General features: G+C 43.2%; 1 protein-coding gene across 2 annotated transcripts in view; it reads right to left on the bottom strand.

Annotated features, from left to right (window-relative positions):
* Positions 1-404: 404 nt before the first annotated feature.
* Positions 405-20,266, bottom strand: part of INO80 (INO80 complex ATPase subunit) — a 136,496-nt gene continuing 116,634 nt past the window's right edge. Inside the window, exons 29-36 of one of the 2 annotated variants that reach the window (XM_041743315.1) lie at positions 18,594-18,666; positions 10,088-10,246; positions 9,366-9,468; positions 8,135-8,223; positions 5,469-5,621; positions 5,004-5,163; positions 4,099-4,314; positions 405-2,018 (exon numbers count right to left, since the gene is read on the bottom strand). In XM_041743315.1, the coding sequence (XP_041599249.1) occupies positions 1,801-2,018; positions 4,099-4,314; positions 5,004-5,163; positions 5,469-5,621; positions 8,135-8,223; positions 9,366-9,468; positions 10,088-10,246; positions 18,594-18,666 (1,171 nt within the window). In that variant the 3' untranslated portion in view covers positions 405-1,800. Of the gene's footprint in view, positions 2,019-4,098; positions 4,315-5,003; positions 5,164-5,468; positions 5,625-8,134; positions 8,224-9,365; positions 9,469-10,087; positions 10,247-18,593; positions 18,667-20,266 lie in introns of both variants that reach the window. The other variant, XM_041743314.1, reaches the window with a different exon arrangement.

Genomic DNA, 20,266 nt, shown 5'->3' with positions numbered 1-20,266 from the left:
ATTGCCAGGATCATCTCTCACTTGTGGTTTTTGGAAAGAGCCTGTCAGTCTTAAATAGATTATCACTATAAAACTATCCTGACGATAGACCAGGCCAAGCTATCCTCACCAGCGTCTTAGGGTCTAGGTCCTGAGTCATCAAAATGAGTTCACACCCCCAGGGCTTTGGCCTCGGCTTGCCAGGCACTGGTCAGATCTCTTCTCTGATGGCTACAGGCAAATTCCTAAACCCAATTAAAAATGCCACCAAGGAAATGCCCACAGAGCGCTCCTTGTCCCAGTGACGACTGGTCCACTCACCACAGGAATGATGTGGGGGCTGTTTCCACTTTACCCTGCCACATTCCTGTAAGAACCCTACTATGTTCCCCGAGAGGCAGCTGCAAAGACCACAGACACCCTGATTTACATAAAATTATCTCACTCCATTTTATTTAAGATTCTTTTCTCCAGTTAGTAAAAGAAAGATGTGTCTCTCTTTATACATATGTACAAGTTCAGTTATAAAAATAGACAGCACATTCAAAGAGAAAAAAGGCTTGGCATTTTTCTGATTCCCTCTAAATAGCATCTGTACACAAGAGTCTGGGTTTGGGCAGAGGAATCTTAATGATTTAAATTAAATGATTCCCCTACCACCCCTACTCCAAAAAAAAAAAAAAAAAAAGTTTTAAAAATCAATCTGTCTAAACTCAATTCCGCGATTTTCAGGTGTGCAAATTAGAGGCTGGCCTGCCCAGAAGCACCTGCTCCACCAGGGACATCAGGCTGGGGGCAGGTAGACACACCTCCCATGCAACCACCACCCTGTGCCTCTCTCGGGGGTGGGGAAGCAAGCTCAGGCGGGGCTGTGCTGGGGCTGGGAGGGTCGGTGCTGAGCTTTCCCCTTTCTCCATCCTCTCTGCCTCACTTCTGCTTCCCTTCCTTTCTCAGTGCAATACAGACAGTGCATACAGCCAAGCAGGGGGCCGAAGGGCAGGGGTGGGGAGACTGTGCATTCAGGAAGGGCAAGGGGAGTCTGCAAGAGGGGCAGTGAGGATGTCCTGCTGATTGAGGTGGCTCCTGGTCTCTTAACTGGCTTCTGGGAGTCCCAGGGTGGAAGCTTGCTATGGTTGCTGGTGGGACCTGAAGGTTCTCTGGCGTGAACCATGCAGGACAGGGGAGGAAATGCTGGGAAAACAAGTGCCTCCAGGCATACCTCCTCTAGCCTCTGTCACCCTCACAAGCCACTAACCTTCTCGCGCTCACTGATCTCTTCAGTGCTGATACTCTGGCAAATGGGGTCTGGAGACTTGGGGAGCTGCCCAAAGACCGAGGATGCCAGATACATGATTTCCTCCCTTCCTAGCTCTACAGGAAATCACAGCCCTAAAGAGATGTCTCCACCGTGGAAAGTTCTCCACAGCACTTGCAGAACTTCTGCAAGGGACATGGCCAGAGCCCAAGAGTAGAATGGGGATGGAGACTGTGTGCCTGAGCATCTAAAGGGGGGGTCTCTGTCAGCCCCTTTTCCAGTGCGAGGTTTAAGATGTGGCTGTCAAGCTCACTTGAGATGCTGCAAGGCTGATCTCTGTTCTTGGGCCTTCTTCCTAATAGGTCCCCCAAAGCATTCCTCTTGAGACACAGGTGAAAAAAGTGCTCACACCGACCACCTGCTTGTCCTTCCCTTGCTGCAACTGGTCATCTCAGCCCTCTGACATGGGATGTAAGATGCTGCACTGGGCAAGCCATCCAAAGACCATTTGTAGGCCAGGACACTAGCCCCTGGTTTGGTTGAAGGAAGCTAGAGGGTCCAGGTGGTTATCGTCCTCCAGAGGGGTTGGTGCCTTTTCCCTGTTTTCGGACCAGGGAGTCTGGGGCTAGGCTGCTGGTCAAGTGGAGGCTCTTGGGAGTCCCAGGAACATTATTTCCTTTGCTCAAAGGGGAACTCAAAGGAGAAGAGGCGCTTGAAGGTCCAAAGTCAGCAAGGCCAGCAGGCCGAACAAGAGACGTCTGCAGAGGACTGCTGGCAGAGATTCCTGTTGGTTTGGAGAAAGAGAAGAGTATAAGCATCAGGCCTGTCTGAGTCACCCCAATGCCTGACCTTGGTTACTGGAGTCTGGGCTGGAGGAGAGGTTGTGGGGAACCCCTCCCACTCTTTGCCAACCTCATCTTAGTACATTTGCTTGTTTCCTTGTCAACTGTCTTTTCTGTAAGAGGGATGTTTTTTTCAGGGAAAAATGATACCTACCCAGCCTTCTTCCCATCACCTCAGCCACAAGGAGAAAGATGTCATGCTGGTGCTCAAGGACAGAGCACACTGTTATATATAACATGGGGAAGCCATGGCTGCAGGATGGTGTGTATCTTCTTAGGCACTAATGTATTTTCTTATGTGTTCCTTCTTCCTTCTTAAGACACCACTTGTGATTAGCTACCTTTTTTTTTTTTAAATTTAAGATTTTATTTATTTATTCATGAGAGACAGAGAGAGGGAGAGACACAGTCAGAGGGAGAAGCAGGCTCCCTGCAGGGAGCCCAATGTGGAACTTGATCCCCAGACCCAGGGATCATGTCCTGAGCCAAAGGCAGATGCTCAATGGCTGAGACACCCAGATGTCCCAGCTACCTCCTCCTTCACTTCACAAGATGTCCTCTATTCCCCAAGCTCTGCTGTGTCAAAGATCCAGTTCAAACTGCTCCATAGTAATGGCTCCCAGGGTAACAACTCTTTCTTCTTTGTAAGAGCCAAATCCACTGATACCTGATAAACACTGTCTAATATGCTTCAACTGTTTCTTGCAGACTGGTTTGACTTTCCTGAAGAAACATACTAACCGCTTAGTGGGCACAAACCGTCTCTTCCCATCTCTGAATCAGTGCCTTCCCTGGCTTTTCCATTCCCAGTTACCAAGCATCGTGGATTTTTCTTGTGACACTCTGCCCCTGTTGCCTCCTTCACTCCTCCTGCCCCTTCTTAGACCAGATTTCCAGGAGAAAGTCTGATGGGTGTCTTGCTCTGCCTGTCCTCGGGCGAGACCCTGCCACAGCAGCCTTGACTGCTGGTGTGATTGTTTTTCAAGGATGTGAAGAGCTGACTAAAGGTTAAGAAAGCCTGTACACAGCTATTATACCTCATATTTGTTGAATGAATAAATGAAAGCCAAGATTCCTGCCACAGGAGAAGGGGAGAGGGACTAACACTTACTAAACACTTTCTATCCAGTAATGAGCATACCTGCTACACACCACTATCAGCTAAATACCAAGCCCAGGCTGTCAATGTGGAAAGAGATCAGTAAATGGTGCTCCCCTTCCTACCACTCGCAGTTCTCCTACAGGCTACGCTTATAATCATCCTCCACATGTCATGCTCACAGCCACCTCCCCTCTCAAACTTTCCAGAGCCCCTCATCACACACCTGATAAGCTCTCATCCATTAGGTCCTGCCATGTCTTTCCATTCTTGACTCCTACTACTCCTCTAGAGCATAGCCTGACCGACCTGCTTGGTGACCCCCAGATATACCCAATCCTTTGTCATCCTTCTCCTTCTTTCTGAATTATAGCCTGAATTACTTTATCTTCAGGTCCATGGTTTCTCTGCTGAGCTACAGCTACAATTAAGGCCTCCAATTAACGCCTCCCCTCTTCTGTCATTCAGTATACGAATACTGATAGCTCCCCCTTCTCACTTCTATTACACACTCCAGAGTGGGGTCCATGGGTTCTACTCTTCCACACACAGCACAGGTGATGGTAAATACTGACTATGCTAGCCTGGATTACTGAAATATATTTACTGAAATGCATATCTTGGAAAAAAAACATCAGTTCTCTAAGCAGGAAGAGATGTGATTGTTTAAAGTAGTCCAGTCCAGAAATTCAGCTCTTTTTTCATCGCTACTTCTACTTTGATGGTGAAACTATACTAAGTCACAAGGGCACGGGCAGGAGTGCTCAGCACACAAGCAGAATCCAATGTGGCCTCTGGGAAGGAGCTTCCTAGCCTAGTGCGTGCCCTACCTGCTCTCTGGGCAGAACACACCACAGAACTTACAGACTGTCCCCATCAGAATGGAGCCTGCAGCTCACCCGTGCCCCCTTGGGCCTCCGCACCTTTAGACACATTGTACCCGTATGCAGCATAGGCAGCGGCGGAGGCTGCTGCAGCCCCTGCTTTGGCTCCTGCCATTGCGGCAGCACTGCCTGCAGTGGACTTCCGGCTCCGGCCTTTCCCTGCTCCTTTGGCTGTGCTTCCTGAACCTTTGGGGCGGCCTCGGCTTCGAGCTGAGTGACCACGTCCTGCGGCTGGCATTTCCTGAATGGAAATTCCTGTGGGAACAAATGGGCCAAGAGGGAAAAGAAAAGTCAATCTCTTCACATGTTAACAGAATCTTCCCCAGACAGGGAAGACTGGCTCTAGGGGTGTTTCAGGACTCCCAGGGAGGGAGCCACAGAGTTAGTAAGAATTCTGAACAGCTCAAACAGCCTGACTCCTTAAGCTGCTTTTCATTCTAGAAGAGTGGTTCCATTACTCCTAAATTTGTTCTTTCAACTGGTTCATTGCTAAATGAACCCCAGGGGTGTGCTGCCTGTAATTTACCTGTGTATTTCAATGAGCTCCTGCCCTGAAGAGTCAAATTACTCCCAAGTTTAAAAGCTAGAGGGCCTCAAGAAATAGTAGCAACACTGGGCCCCAAAGAACAAAGTGAGGAAAAGCCCAGAGAAGCAAATTTTAATTAAAAACTAGCAAAAATAAAGGTGAAATATGAAAGACAGTGCTGACTAGAAAACAAAGTTTGAAATCTTTATAAATTTCTTTCTCCTTTTCACTTGACAGGACTACTGAAAGAATAAGCCTATTAATTCTCCTCTTTACTCCCCTCCACCCTTCTTTACAGACAGTAGAAAAAAAAATCCATGATCTTAAAAGGAATTAGGACTTCATCTAGCACCAAACCAATGCTACTCCTGAGGCAGTGGACCAGGCCCAAACTGTACGAGACCACAGAGCCACTCACCATTCACGGTGTCTGAAACAGAGCCCGTTATGGAAGCAGGAGAGTTGGTGGCCCGAGACTGGGGGGCTGAGGAGGCTGGGTCATCCACAATGACCAGCATATCACTGCTGCTCTCGTCGGGGGGGATAGAGCCAGTGTGTAGCTCACTGCTGATGGAGATCTGGAGGAGGAAGGGTTAAGATCACCACCATTCCTAATGCCCATAGCCCATGGCCCTCATACCCATGTGAGAACGTGCTTCTCAGGCTGCATCACTATTTCCCTCTCCTGGTTGGCTTCATTCCTGAGGGTGGGATCCCCTGCTTTGGCTTCAGAGAAGCCAGCCTGTCCTCATTTCCCTTTCTCCTTATGGATTCCATGTGCAGCCCCCTTCCCCAAGGCAGGAGAACTCCAGGAGAAGCAAAGGCTATAAGGTTAGAACATGTTCTCCACTGATGGCATGAAGGCATCTAAAAGGAACCTCACCTCACTGAAAGGGCTGGGCATGGCTGAGTCCACGCTAATGAAGGAGTCGTCCCCGTCAGCGGAGAGGTTGGAGTTATCAGCCGAGGGAACAAATGGGATCACTAGATTCACACCCTCCTTTCTCCTCTTCCCATCCAATTCATCTTCCTTTTTCTTCTGGGAACACACAAATAAAAAAAGAGGGAAAAAGCATGAAGATAGGCACCAAAAGAAAAGTGGGGTTGGAAAAGAGAGAACAGAAATCTCTTTAAAAACTTCCAGGTTTTTTTTTTTTTTTTCCAATTAGCATTATTTTAAGAAGAAAAAACTCCTAAGGAAGGAGGAAAGGAACAGCTAAAGAAGACTTTCTATTCCAGTAATACAGAGCTGAGAGGCAGAACAGTCACACCAGATCAGAGCTGCACCAAGCCGGACCTGGACCCATGAGGGGCAAGCTGCGCAGTCAGCTTCCAGCATGTCTGAGCTGTAGCACTCATGGAGGGGAACTGATTCACCCCTATAAGAGGGAGGCCCAGTGCCTTTACTGTATTTTCTGCACATCTGTTTTTACTCTGCCTCTTTAAATATGCATAAGGAGAACAAAGGTTCTCATCATACCCAAGACATAATGGGCTGCTTTTGTCATTATTTTCTCAGTTTACATGTAAATGCTTATGGGTTGAGCTACATTAAGCCGGTCTAGAACCAAGTTCAGTAGGGCTCTGTCACAGTTTAAGGCCCTGAAATTGTAGACTGTGCTCAGAAAACTCTGGGAATCACATCTACTCACTGCATGTAATTGCATTTGTATCCACTCCTATATTAGGTTTAATACCTTTGTGTAGTTTCTACTACCACTGGGTATTTATCTGAAACTTCTTTACTCAGAAAAGGGATGGATTCTTTTTTTTTTTTTTTTAAGATTTTATTTATTTACTCATGAGAGAGAGAGAGAGGGAGAGACAAGCAGAGGGAGAAGCAGGCTCCATGCAGGGAGCCTGACGTGGGACTTGATCCTGGGTCTCCAGGATCATACCCTGGGCCAAAGGCAGCACTAAACCGCTGGGCCACCGGGGCTGCCCTAGGGATGGATTCTGATGCAAACTTAGTAAACCCTACAACGTCCCATATTAGAAAGCCACCTTTTCTTTTTTTTGATGTTGTTTCTGAATATTAAAGCTATTTTAAGGGAAACCTGGGTGGCTCAGTGGTTGAGCATCTGCCTTTGGCTCAGGGCATGATCCCGGAGTCCCGGAATCGAGTCCCGCATCGGGTTCCTTGCATGCAGCCTGCTTCTCTCTCTGCCTCTGTCTCTCTCTGGGTCTCTCACGAATAAATAAATAAAATATTAAAAATAAATAAAACTGTTTTAATTCTAAATAGTAGTAAGTAAGTACGTAAGTAGTAAGTTAGAGATTTGAGGGTGGAGTCATAGTTCCTGGATTTTTCAACTTTATATAAATATAGTGAATATCAGAGCATCCTTAAGGTTAGAGATAGTTCTACTTAGCAGAGGGGGTGAATTTTATAAAAGGAAGAGTTGGTGTATCTACTGGAAGATGACCAAATAATATAGACAAGTTCCTAGGCTGCTGACCATAATAAGGTCATATGGCCAAAGGGACAAGGGACATGAGGCCCAGTACAAGCTTGGAGAAGGGGAAGAGAAGTCAACCTCCACTTAAGACAGAATCAATTTTTTTTTTTTTTTTTTTTAAGACAGAATCAATTTTAACATGTGGCTAGGCAATATGCTTCACACAAACCAAATAGTCCAGAGAAATGAAGCATGGACAACTGTTGGGTGAGGATCCAGAGTTATCAACATGCCTGAAGCTCATGGTAGCTATCTTGTTCAAGACCAGGGGCCCAATGAGGGCTGATAAAGCTAGGAAGGGCAGCACAACCCAAAGTTAGGCCAAAACCACCAGAAAAAATTAGGAAGTACTCTCTCTGAAGGTGGTAAAGTGGTTTCTAACCAACAATCCTTCAGTGTTAGGTCTGAGAACCCAGTCAGAACCAATGGGCTGACTCCTAAAACAAAAAAAATCCTGAAGGCCTCACTTTGATTTATTGTCAATAAGGACCAGGAGTATGGATCGCTAAAATCAAACTCTGGTAGAAACAACAAGATAGGGAGAGATGTAAGGGGAACTACATCCCACTTTGCAGCTGACCTGGTGAGATCATGTGGGAAATGTCAGATGGGAGACAAAAAACAGCTGAAATCTTTGGTATAGAGAAAAAGAGATGAGCAGAGTGGCCAGTGATTTCTTTTTCCAATGATAGAGTACACACATTGAATGGAATAGTAGCAGAATTAAGGTAGGATTGGATATAATGATCTCTTAGGCCCTTTCTCAGATTCTATGGAATCTTACAAATCTGATAATGTGAGATCCATCTTATTCACATTTAGCCTTGTACTTTGCAACAACCCTGACAAATGGTTTCCATAATCACGTGGGATCACAGACAGGGTAGGTCTATGTAGGGACTATTGGTCTACCAAGGCTGCATTTCTCCTGATCAAATGTCATTCAGTATAGAACTGTTACTTACCACAGACAGCCGGAGCAGGGTATCAACCAGTAACCAAGATGACAAGCCATGTACCCAAAGACTTTCTTATAAACACAGCCCCGCCCCCCCGTTGGTCTCTGTTGGGCACCCAAAGCTTGAGATACCTTCTCTGCATACTTTTCCCGCTTGCGCTTGCGCTCTTTGACTCGGTTGGTTTCCTCCTGCTGCCGTTTCTCTTCTTGCCGCAGTCTCACTATCAAGAAAATTAAAGGAAAGAAAGATCTGATGAAGTACTAGTGGTAATCATAATGCTCACTCTCTGAAATTAAGGTGGCTGAACCCTCTGATATTTATGTTCTAGGGTAGGACTTCTGTCTAAGGCAGATACTGGTGGTTTTTTAACTTGGAGAGGGAAGAAAGTTCTTGGATTCTGAACAGTTTCTGGTTCAAACCATCATTCAGTTTAACTGTCATGGCCTGTTCCTTGCCTGTATTCTTTCCCTTTTCTTTTCAGGCTTTTAATATCTCTGCACTGCACAAATCAAGTATGGTTGTAGACTCCTGAAAGGGTTTTAGAAGGTGGTGGCAAATATGATCACTGTGAGAAAGGACCTTCATCATATTTCCTGATGTGATGCTATGACATCCTCTGGGGCTCACAAGGTCATTCTGAAACCAATTATTCTCAAAAACCAGCAACTCATGGGACAAGTGCTACAACAGTGTGTTTCTCCAACCTCTCCATAAAAACACTTCTTTGAGCAGAACAATGTAAATTCATTACTGCCGAGGACTCTAGGGTTATAGCTTCCCTGTGGCAAATTTATTTAAAGTCACAGTACTTTTAAAATACACTGGAGTTTAACCTTCTACTCTTTAACACATTCTTTTTTTTTTTTTTTTTAAGATTTTATTTATTCATCAGACAGAGAGAGAGAGAGAGAGAGAGAGAGAGCCAGAGACATAGGCAGAGGGAGAAGTGGGCTCCTTGTAGGGAGCCCAATGCGGGACTCGATCCGGGACCCCAGGATCATGCCCTGAGCCGAAGACAGATGCTCAACCACTGAGCCACTGGGCGTTCCCCCCTTTATTTTTTAAAGATTTTATTTTTATTTATTCATGACAGAGAGGGCAGAGACATAGGCAGAGGGAAAAGCAGGCTCTCTGTGGGGATCCAATGAGGGAGTTGATCCCAGAATCCCGGGATAAAAACCTGAGCCAAAGGCAGACGCTCACTGAGCCATGGTTATTAACATAAAAATGTTTTTCCCCAAATATGGTCTTTGGCTTTGCTGGCACGTAGCCCAGGGCCCCTATCATTTTTAAAGGGGTGGGGCCAGATAAAAATCTTTTGTAGGGAGGAGAGAGCTTTAGTAAGAGGTTTAGAGTACATACATTTCTTCTCCAGTTCTTCATCATCTAGAAGAAGACTAACCACTTCTTTGGGTTTCAAGGTATCTGGTTTGAAGTTCCCACCAGAAATCACCATCCGCTGAATCTACACGAAGCAGATCAAAACATCACCACCAAAGAACCATTTCCTTATAGCTAATATCCAGAAAGAAGGAAATATTTTTCCCAGTCTGCTCCTCTGGCACCTTGATTCCCTATTTCTCCTCAATCATCTCACTGGCTCATCCAATTATTTGTCCAACAGAAAGAATAATGAGAACTACTTTTACTTGTAACTGCTAATTGATAGCTAGAATATCCAATAATACTGAAATCAAGATTAAAAGAACAAACCCCCAAATAATCAGTTCTTTGGAAACCAGAAAATCTGCCATACAGCTTAGAGGCTATCAAATCAAGAGTACTAGGATGAGAGCTCAAATGTCATTCCCTCTTCCCCTGAAATGGAAAGTATGTGAAATAGGAGAGCCATGACTGGTATTGAGCCCCACATGAACGACAGCCCAATCTAGGCTGTAGACACCATTCAGATAGAAAAGGAGTGAAGAATGAACAGCCAGGGCAGTATAGGACTTGATTTTATTTTCTATTCAGAAGAAGTTTTCACCCCTTCTTGATCCATGGAAGGCAAGAGTCTTAGCCCAGTAAATGTGGTTGGACTTTCCAGTTTCCCCTCTATAGTACTTCCTCTGCCTGGCACTTACCTCACTCTTCTCCTTGGCTCGTTGTAGAATGCGTTCTTCAATGGTGCCTTTACAGATGAGCCGGTATACAGTAACCTGCTTTGTCTGCCCCAAACGGTGGGCCCTGTCCATGGCCTGCTGGTCCACAGTGGGGTTCCAGTCGCTATCATAAAAAATCACCTGTACAGGCAGGACAAGAATACAGCAAAGACTGAGACACTCTTACAGCAAAACCAGGAATTCTGAAGGTAACCTGGCCACCTGTTATTTGTAGTTTGATGTCAGATTTTTTCCTAGAATATTAAGACGAGCAGATACCCTCTCATAAAATCCAAGCCATTCCTTCATTGCCCTGGGCAAAAAAGACATACCCTAAGCTTTTCCCCCCCAGGATTTTCATTTAAAAATAGGGAACAGCAATAATATTAATAGTTAACTCTTAGTGCTTACTATTTGCCAGTCACTGTTCTAGTTGCTCTAGTGTATGAACTCACTTAAATCCCACAGTCATTATGATTTAGGTACTATTAAGACGCCCATTTTATAGGTGAGGAAAGTGAGGCACATAGGAATTACAGAATTTATCCAAGGTCAGAGAGCCTAAGTAAGTGGTAGGCCTACAAAGTGGGGGATATAAGCCAAGCCTTTTCTCTCTCTCTCTCTCTTTTTAAAGATTTTATTATTTATTTATTTATTTATTTATTTATTTATTTATTTATTTATTCAATCAATCAATCTCTACCCCCAACGTGAGACTCAAACTCACAACCCCAACATCAAAAGTTACATGCTGGGCAGCCCCGGTGGTGCAGCGGTTTGGCGCCGCCTGCAGCCTGGGGTGTGATCCTGGAGAACCGGGATCGAGTCCCATGTCGGGCTCCCTGCATGGAGCCTGCTTCTCCCTCTCCCTGTGTCTCTGCTTCTCTCTCTGTGTGTCTATGAATAAATAAATAAAATCTTAAAAAAAAAAAAGTTACATGCTCTTCCAACTGAGCCAACCAGGCATCCCTTGAAAGCCTTCTCTTTCACACAGCCTACTTTGCTAAGGGAGAGGAATGGCTTTCCCAGTATTCTCCGGCCCATATTTTCTATTCCTTAAATTCAGCAAAGAAGTGCTAAAGGGCCTCCTGGAAGCTACTTTTAGTTTGTTAAACAACAAACATAAACAACAATGTACTCTCCTCTTCTCTACCCCACAAGTGATCCTATGGTCAACAGATTCCTGGGTCCTCAGCCCTGAGGCTGCCATAGAATATAGGGGACTTCTTGAAAGAAAACTAGTTCCAAATGGTGCTCATCTCTCTCTGTCCTCATTCATATTCAAGCAAGTCACCAAATCCAGCCACTGCTGCTTCAGAAATGAATCTCTCCTTTTTACAGTCCCACTGTCTCTGTCCTGCACTGAGCCTCATCACCTACGCCTAGCTTGCTCTGTCAGACCAGCAGGCTTTTTAGAGATCAGTCCTTCTCTTCTTCAGTGTACTTGGGGTACTGCTGTAGGCCACTCCATCTCCCTGCCAGTTAATGTGGTAACACACCAAGTCCAAATTCCCCTCAATAATCAGGCCCTGCTATACTGAGCCAACTTTATTTCTATTCTTTTCTATAATAAACATGCCCCTTCCCTTTTCTCAGATAAGTCTCCTCAGGGCTCCTCACTCATGTTTTGTCTGCACCACTTTTTGCTCAAGCTGTTTTTCTGACCTGGAGTCCCTCAATTTTTCTCTGTTGGTCCTTTATGGTTCAATTCAAGCTTCCCATTTTCAGGAAGGCCTCCCTGATTTCTCCTGCCTCTAACAATGTCCCTTTCCCCTATTCCTCATGGTTTCTTCCTAGAAATAATAATGGTTAAAATCTGTTCAGCACTTACAATGTATCTGGCACTACTGTGCATACATATCTCACTAAATTTTCTCAAAAACCTTGTGTATTTCCTTTATTTTACCAATCAGGAAGAGACTGGCTTAAGCTCACAGTCCTAACAGTCTCCCTCCATAACCTGCACTATTAACAATACCTTGCCTATCCTGGTCGAAGTTCTCACTTAATCACAGACTATCTTCTATGGGTGTCCAGTTAATTCATGTGTATTATTTTAAAAATCTCCCTATCTAGGGCAGCCTGGGTGGCTCAGCAGTTTAGCGCCGCCTTCAGCCCAGGGCATGATCCTGGAGACCCAGGATCGAGTCCCACATCAGGTGCCCTGCATGGAGCCTGCTTCTCCCTCTGCCTGTCTCTCTCTCTCTGTCTCTAATAAATAAATAAAAAATCTAAAAAAAAAAAAAATCTCCCTATCTAGTCATATTGAAGGATAGACAGCACCCATACCTACAAAGCAGAATTCCACAAATACTAGTCAATTGATACTAGAATCTCTAAGGGGACTGATCATCACTAGATCAAGCCAAAAATGTAAACTGAGTGATTCACTCCAAAGTAATTTATTTGTTCTTTCATTTAAAATTGGACACAATTTTATTCTCTGCAGAATTCAGACTTTGAGTGAAGATGGATAAAAGGCATCTGCATTTTCAACATTCTTGTCTATAACAGTAAACCCCCCACTGGCTCTTTCTTATGCTGCTCCTTTTGTCTTGCTTTTATGTGAGGTATAATCCCACAATTTTTAGCATCAGTCAGAATCCTTGGGGAGAAAATTACCAACTGCCTCCCAAAGAAAAAAAAAGTCACTGGGAAAACTTACTGCTAATCCATAGTGGTCCACAGATTTAGGATTTTGAAGTACACAATGTTTGCCATTTGTAGAGGAGCAGAGCAAATCTGACCATAGGATATTTTGGAGATTCAATAGGATATGCAAAATTCTAGAAAATCTACTTCGAACTTTCAGAGAGAACAGGATGGGAAGACAGAGTTAATGAAAAGGAGGCCTCCAATTGGACTGGGGAGAAACACTACTTACCCAACACACCTAAAATGACTACTACTAGAAAATGACAGCTGATGTCCCATCTAAAAGATAGTACCTTTAGTTAGTTACCTAAGCCTGAGGCAATGGTTCAGTAGGAATTTGTAATGGGAAGTTCTATATTATGAATCATCTCATGGGTGCTTCCTTAACATTTATATTTTTTCCTGGAAGACTCAGTGGCAACCAGACCTGATTCAACTTGGTTTCTTTCTTTCTTTTTTTTTTTTTTAGCTCATAAGAGGTAAATTACAGCTAAGGAGACAGGTCTGCAATTTAACTTCAAGACAACCCCCATATTTAGTGGCTAATTATCATTTAAGTGGGTTAAAAGAGGTGGGGAATTTGTGAGGACTAGAATAAAATAATATTCTATTAAGAAAACTATGTATCCGGGGGGGGAAAAAAGAGTATGGATATGTATAAGCTAGTAAGTTACAACAAGAATGAGAGAACTAAAAACCAAGCCAGACAGATGGTTATTATCTAACCTGACAATGAAATGAACACTGAAATCAACCAGGACATGAACTGGGGGCAGTGAGGAGAGTGCAACGGGAGACAATGCCCACCATGGTGGGAAAAAAATGACACTGAGATTTGGTAATCAGGTTTATGGAGCTCAGTGAGACATTCTAGAGAAAAACAAATAACAATTAAAGGATAAGAACAACTAACTTAGTCAGGAAAGATTAAAGCAAGTCAATGCATGGCCACAAAGCACAGCCCAGCAATGACTAAGGGGAAATATATTAATAGCACCTTCATGAAGTTGTACATGCCAAGCTGGACAGCCATGGGGGGAAGAGGGAGGTGAGAGCTAAGAGGGGGTGGAGGCCTCCGGCTTTACAGGTCACTGAGAAGGAGCTTCATGGGATGAGGGAGTGAACTACGAAACAGGAAAATTTTGAGAGGAACAACTGGAAAAAGGTGGACCAATACTTGGAGGGTAAAACTCGCCTTCAAGAGAATGAGTGGAACCTCAGTTCCTTGGGAGGGCTGAACTGTCTGTCCCATGTGGTCTCAGGGGACACATAGGATCACACTTCTACCAAGAGAGAAAAAAGCTCCTCCTCTCTCTACATTTGAGTATTTAGTACAGGTCTGACACAGGGACAAAACGGTGCAGTTTGTAATAACCCTTCACTAAACACAGTCAAATGCACAAATTCCCTACTTTAGGAAGAATATACAAAAACAAAACCAGGCAGTACGAGGCCATTAATCACATGGTAAAATCATGTTTTTACTAACAGAGTGGGCCAGAGTCCACTGTTTACAAATATACGTCTATATATGCATTTTCAATCATAAGACATTAAGTTTTTCCTGACATTTAGGCTGACTAACCTCTTCCTTGTCCATAAATGGTTCTGGGGAATATTCCAAAGCTAAATAAATCTCAGGACAAAGGAAGAATGCCAGGCAAGCAGTTAAGCCTATTGTTTCTCTAAACAAACACACACACACACACACACACACACACACACACACACACGCACTTTAACTTCACACAGAAGAACCTAGAAACTCAGTCTTGTGGTCTCAGTTTACTGAGAAGTATTCCAGGAGGTTCTAATTCACAAGTGATTCCCCAAGCTTTCCCCTCAAAATTAAATGTAAATTATTTTGGAACTAAGAACTCAGAATATTCAGCCTTTCTCTCTAGCCCCTAGGATGAAAAGGAATTCCTACTTCAACTTCTCTAGCTATGGGTTAGGCCTACTTGGGTTCTTTGTGGGTGGCAGGAACTCCTAACCTCCACCGGGCAAATTATGTGTACACTGGAAGCAGAATTCAGGATCTCCTCACTCAAATCTGTGTGTGTGTTTTTTTTTTTTGCCATGTAAATAAATGGCTAGAACCATGCCTTTTTTTTCCTCCAAGACTTACTTATTTGAGAGAGAGTATGCATGAACAAAGGGAGAAGGCGGAAGAGAGAGACATGGACCCCACTTGCCTTGAGCAGACCTCGAGATCATGACCTGAGTTGAAAACCAGAGTTGGAAGTTCAAAACACTGAGCCACCCAGGTGCCCCAAAAACTTTTCCTTAAAAAACCACAGATCAAACCTGAGATAGGCAGACTGAGAAGAGAAATACATTTTAATCACATGAATTTATGCTAGACTTCCCAGGTAACTTTACCCAGCCTCATGGTCTTAAATATCTAGGACCTAATGATTCCAAGAGTACATCTTCAGCTTCAATCTTTTTTTTCTTTTTTAGAGAGAGGATGCATGCATGTGTGTGTGAGTAGCGGTGGAAAGGAGGGGCAGAGGGAGATTTTCAAGCAGGCTTCATTGCTCAAAATGGAGCCCGATCTCAAGAGCTGAGATTATGACCTGAGCCATAATGAAATGAAGAGTTGGATGCTCAATCAACTGAGCCACCCAAGTGTCCCTGGACTCAATTTTTCTGCTGAACTCCAGACCCTGCAGCCTGGGTGACCCCCTTAAGTGTTTACTAAGAATCCTGAACTGAATACACCCCAAACCAAACTCTTGATTTCTCTCAAATCAATTCCTTTCTGTATCTTCCCCTTAATTGGTAACTGATGTCTCCATCATTGCAGCTGCCTAGGTCAAACACCTTGAAGTTTTGACACCTCCTACACTTCCCACATCTAATGTAGTAGCAAATCCTACCTCCCATGCCTAATTAAAAAAAAAAAAAAAAAAAGATTTCCTATTTATTTATTCACAAGAGACAGAGAGAGAGAGAGAGAGAGAGAGAGAGAGGCAGAGACACAGGCAGAGGGAGAAGCAGGCTCCATGCAGGGAGCCCAATGTGGGACTCAATCCCAGGTCTCCAGGATCACACCCTGGGCTGAAGGCGGCACTAAACCGCTGAGCCACCAGGGCTGCACCATGCCTAATTACATGCAAATTCCTATTATTTCTCCCCACATCCACTGCTTCAACCCTTGTCCAAATCACCATCACGTTGTGTCTAACACCCCACCCCCCCCTTTTTTTTGTGGTTTTGTGCATCTAACTCCTAACTGAACTTTCTGCTTCTACCTTTCTCCCTGTAGATCTTCCCATCTCATTCCCCCAAAGCCAGAGGGACACATTTAAAACCCAAGCCAAATCATATTACTCTGTTCCAATTCTTCCAGTGGCCTCCCATCTCATCTGTTTCACAACACTTATCTGACAACTTCTCCCCCTCATCCTTTCTATTCCATCTACAAAGGGCTGCTTTCTATGGCCTGATCATGCCAAGCATGTTCTCGCCTCAGGGCTTTGCATTTATCTCTTCTGCCTGGAATGCTCTTCTTTATGCCTGATATATGCTTGGCTTGCTTCCTCACTTTCTTCAGATCTTGGCTCAAGCGTCACTTTATCAGAGAAGCTACACTAGCACATATAAAACAACCCCTGATCATGAATGGGGTTTTGAAGAACAGAGAGAAGTTTACCAGGTGAAAGAGGCGCTGAACAAACAGTTCATGCAACAGTGTAATACAGTATGGTATGTTCAGGCACAAAAAGTCAATCATTATTTCTGGAACATAAATTTTGGAAGGTGGGAGAAATCTGGTGATTAGACTAGAAAGGATAAATACCACAAAATGAAAGCCTTGTATGCCATGTAAAGGAGCTTATCTTTTATCTTGTAAGAGGATGGAGATTCCCTGAGAGTTTTAGGCAAAGGGAGTGGCATGGTTAATAAAGAGGGCATAAATAAACCAAGAGAATAAATATGGGGCTAGGAGCTGCAACTGGAGTCAAAAAGAGAAAGTGACGACTCTGGTACTCACATTGAGAGTATGACTAAGTTAGGACTGTATGAGATACTTAAAAAAAAAATAGAGCTGAGAATTAAGAAGTAAAGAAAGCCAGATTTCTGCTATCTGATGTGATATGAAGTGAACCACCATGTCAGAGAACTTACAAGAACACACTTAACACCCATTACAACCTGCCCTTAAAGAAGCCGGAAGCTGATGATGTACATGATCCAACATCTACCCAGTTAGGCTTCCAGCAGTCCTCAGGCCCTGGAGCCTTGTCCAAACCTGGTTAACTGGATGATGAACTTTACATGCCAAAGAAGGTAACAGCTGAGTCCTGTGGTTAATATGCTACTTAGACATTATAGAATCTGCTCTTCTTTCTTGTACTGAAGCTCTAGGTACAGTAGTTAGTAAGGAGACAGTGGACACAGCCTTGGAGTGGAGACTAGGCTCTAGTTCTAGCTCTGCAGCTTGTGAGTCTATTCAGGCCTCTTCTCCCTTGTACCTCATTTCTCCATAACTCTCCAGGGCTTGCATCCTCCTCCCATTTCTGGGAATTTTCATGCTATTTCACAGAGAAGCACTGCAACAGCCACATAAAATGACATTTTTAGAATCATACTTTCTACAATTTCCCACATATGCATTCTTATGTCTCAAGGTCACTGAAATTGTTATTAAATATATTTGGACACTGGGAATAATTTTGAGATTCAAAAGGAATGCTCTTTTCCATTTCAGTCAACTTAAGTATTCTTCCAAGGAGATTGGGTATGAAAGGATAGCTCATTTGATACAATGCCTTTGGTTTTTTTTTTTTTTTTTTTTAAGATTTTATTTATTTATTTGACAGAGAGAGAGAGAATAGAAGCAGGAGGAACAGTAGGCAGAGGGAGAGGGAGAAGCAGGCTCTCCACCAAGCAGAGAGCTGGATATAGGGCTCCATCCCAGGACCCTTGGACCATGACTTGAGCCAAAGCAGACGCTGAACTGAGCCACGCAGGTGCCCCATTTTTATTTTTTAAGGTTTTATTTATTTATTCATGAGAGACATACAGAGAGAGAGAGGCAGAGTCACAGGCAGAGAGAGAAGCAGGCTCCATGCAGGGAGCCCGACGTGGGACTTGATCGCAGGATTCCAGGATCATGCTCTGGGCCGAAGGCGGATGCTCAACTGCTGAGCCACCCAGGTTGTCCCCCATTTTTATTTTTTAAATTACCAATTTCATTGCTCTCCAAACACCTTTTAAAATTTGGGGTAAATAAGGAATTTTTCCCATGGTAGAATAAAGCATAAGAGCAATAAAACAATCATTTCTGATTTGTTCAGTTATGGCTCCTAAAAAAGAAATTGTCAATCCAGGCAGATTAAGTCAATTTATGTACTGATATACTCCAACTGTTTTAAGAACAGTATCAGGGCAGCCCGGGTGGCTCAGCGGTTTAGCGCCGCCTTCAGCCCAGGGCGTGATCCTGGAGACCTGGGATCAAATCCCACCTCGGGCTCCCTGCATGGAGCCTGCTTCTCCCTCTGCCTGTGTCTCTGCCTTTCTCTCTGTGTCTCTCATAAATAAATGAATAAAATCTTAAAAAAAAAAAAGGGAACAGTTTCAGACACATAGCATTCACTAAATCTTTGTTGAATGAATGTGTAAGAAACATATTCTAAGAGAATGGACAGAAAAGTCCAAAAGTAAAGCTAAAATGTCCTAGTTCCAGCCAAAATGCAACTATTGTCTTTTAACATAATGAGGCAAAGAAATAAAAAGTGTGACACAAAGCAAAGGGTAATACCAACTGAACAATATTTATAGTAGAAAACTTGCATATCTGGTATATTGTGCTCTCATTACTTACTGTATCTGCAGCAGTGAGATTGATACCCAGTCCTCCAGCTCGTGTGCTTAGTAGGAACACAAAGATGTCATTCCTATAGAAAAGGGAAGAAGATATATTAAGAGGGAATTCTTTTTTTTTTTTTTTAAGAGGGAATTCTAAAAGAGAAAAACGGCATGTCACAAAAGATGGATTTCTGAAAACAAATAGTGTCTAGGACTATAAAGGGATATCCAGGCCTGATCCACATTTCTTGACACATTGTACCAAGGTGCTCTGATGTTAAAATGAAACCATGGCTGTCATCTAAATTTGCAGATATACTTCTGCTGCACACTAATACTGATTGATAGGCAATATAATTATAAACATGTAGCAAATATAACAGAAAAATGTTATCATGGAAGTAATCACATAACAGTCATAGTTCAAACAAGCCAAACCATTCTTAGTTCACACAGAAGGGACAAAAAGCAGTATTCCCTGGTGATTCCCCCAGGAATCATGACTTCTAATAATTTGGGAACTAATGATTACAATTCCCAAGTACTCATTTTTCAGATGAATAAAGTCAGTTCCAGAAAAATGACGCTGAGGTCAGGACTAAGACCCAGGTTATGATTTCTATGTATTAAGGTAAACTTAGGATCAATCTATGAAGACATGCTGGAATTAAAGCATTTTTTAATGAATGGCAACATAGCTCTGATGACAGAGTTGTTTCAGTTTCCCTTGACATCCTTCGTCCTTTTAACAAAAGCCAGAATTACAACTAAACCAGTAGGTCCCACTGTCACTCATTCACACAATAAATATTTATTTACTAAATACCTTCTAGGAACAAAGGTCATGCCAAAACACAGAGAGCAGGTTTGGACTACAAGATTTATCTACGTACAAACATACAATTATGGGCTCAGTTTGAACCCAATTCTTCATATATTTTAAGATTCTCTTATGTTTTCATGTTCCTGCCACTCAAGATCATTTTCCAGAACATTTCAGAGACAAAGGAACTGCATTATACTAGTTAGCAAACTTTACAGTCCTTTAAATCAAGCTGCTAATCTCTTTTCTTCAGGACTAAAATGATGAGTACAACTAGAAATTAATTTAGACCAGTGTTATTCAAATTGCAGGTCACACCTATTACTGGTCATGAAATCAGTTTGGTAGATCTGGACATTAAGGAAGCAAATTAAAGACAGGAATAGAATAGATTAGAAAATATTTTAATACAGGGGGACCTGGCTGGCTCAGTTGGAAGAACATACAACTCAAGTTTCAGATATGGCATAGAGGTACTAAATCCCAAAGTAAAATGAATTTTATTTTGCTGGTTCCTACCCCATTAAAGAAAAAAAAAGAAAGAAAGGAAATACAGTGATATCAAGATGTTCTCATCTCTTGATGCTGTTCTTCCTTGGTAAAGTCATTTGACTGCTGAAGCTCTGTTGTTTCCTGGACTATAAAATGATGATGCTCCGAATATAGCTGAAGTGACTAAGTGATGACACATCAACAGTAAACATGAGTATCAGTGAAGGAACTATTTTGAAAGAAGCCTCCTGGTTAATCACTAAGCTGTATTGGTCCTCGTAGAAATCTGTCCATTATTTGCATTTAGTTAAATACCAGGTTCCCAGAGGCAGGAATGGTAACAAAGTCTGTCTACGAGCTTGTTACAAGGCCAG

This window comes from Vulpes lagopus, chromosome 2, assembly GCF_018345385.1.
Source record: "Vulpes lagopus strain Blue_001 chromosome 2, ASM1834538v1, whole genome shotgun sequence".
Taxonomy (NCBI): Eukaryota; Metazoa; Chordata; class Mammalia; order Carnivora; family Canidae; genus Vulpes; species Vulpes lagopus.
Note: the sequence above shows the minus strand (reverse complement) of the source record. Positions and strands in the feature narration are given on the sequence as shown.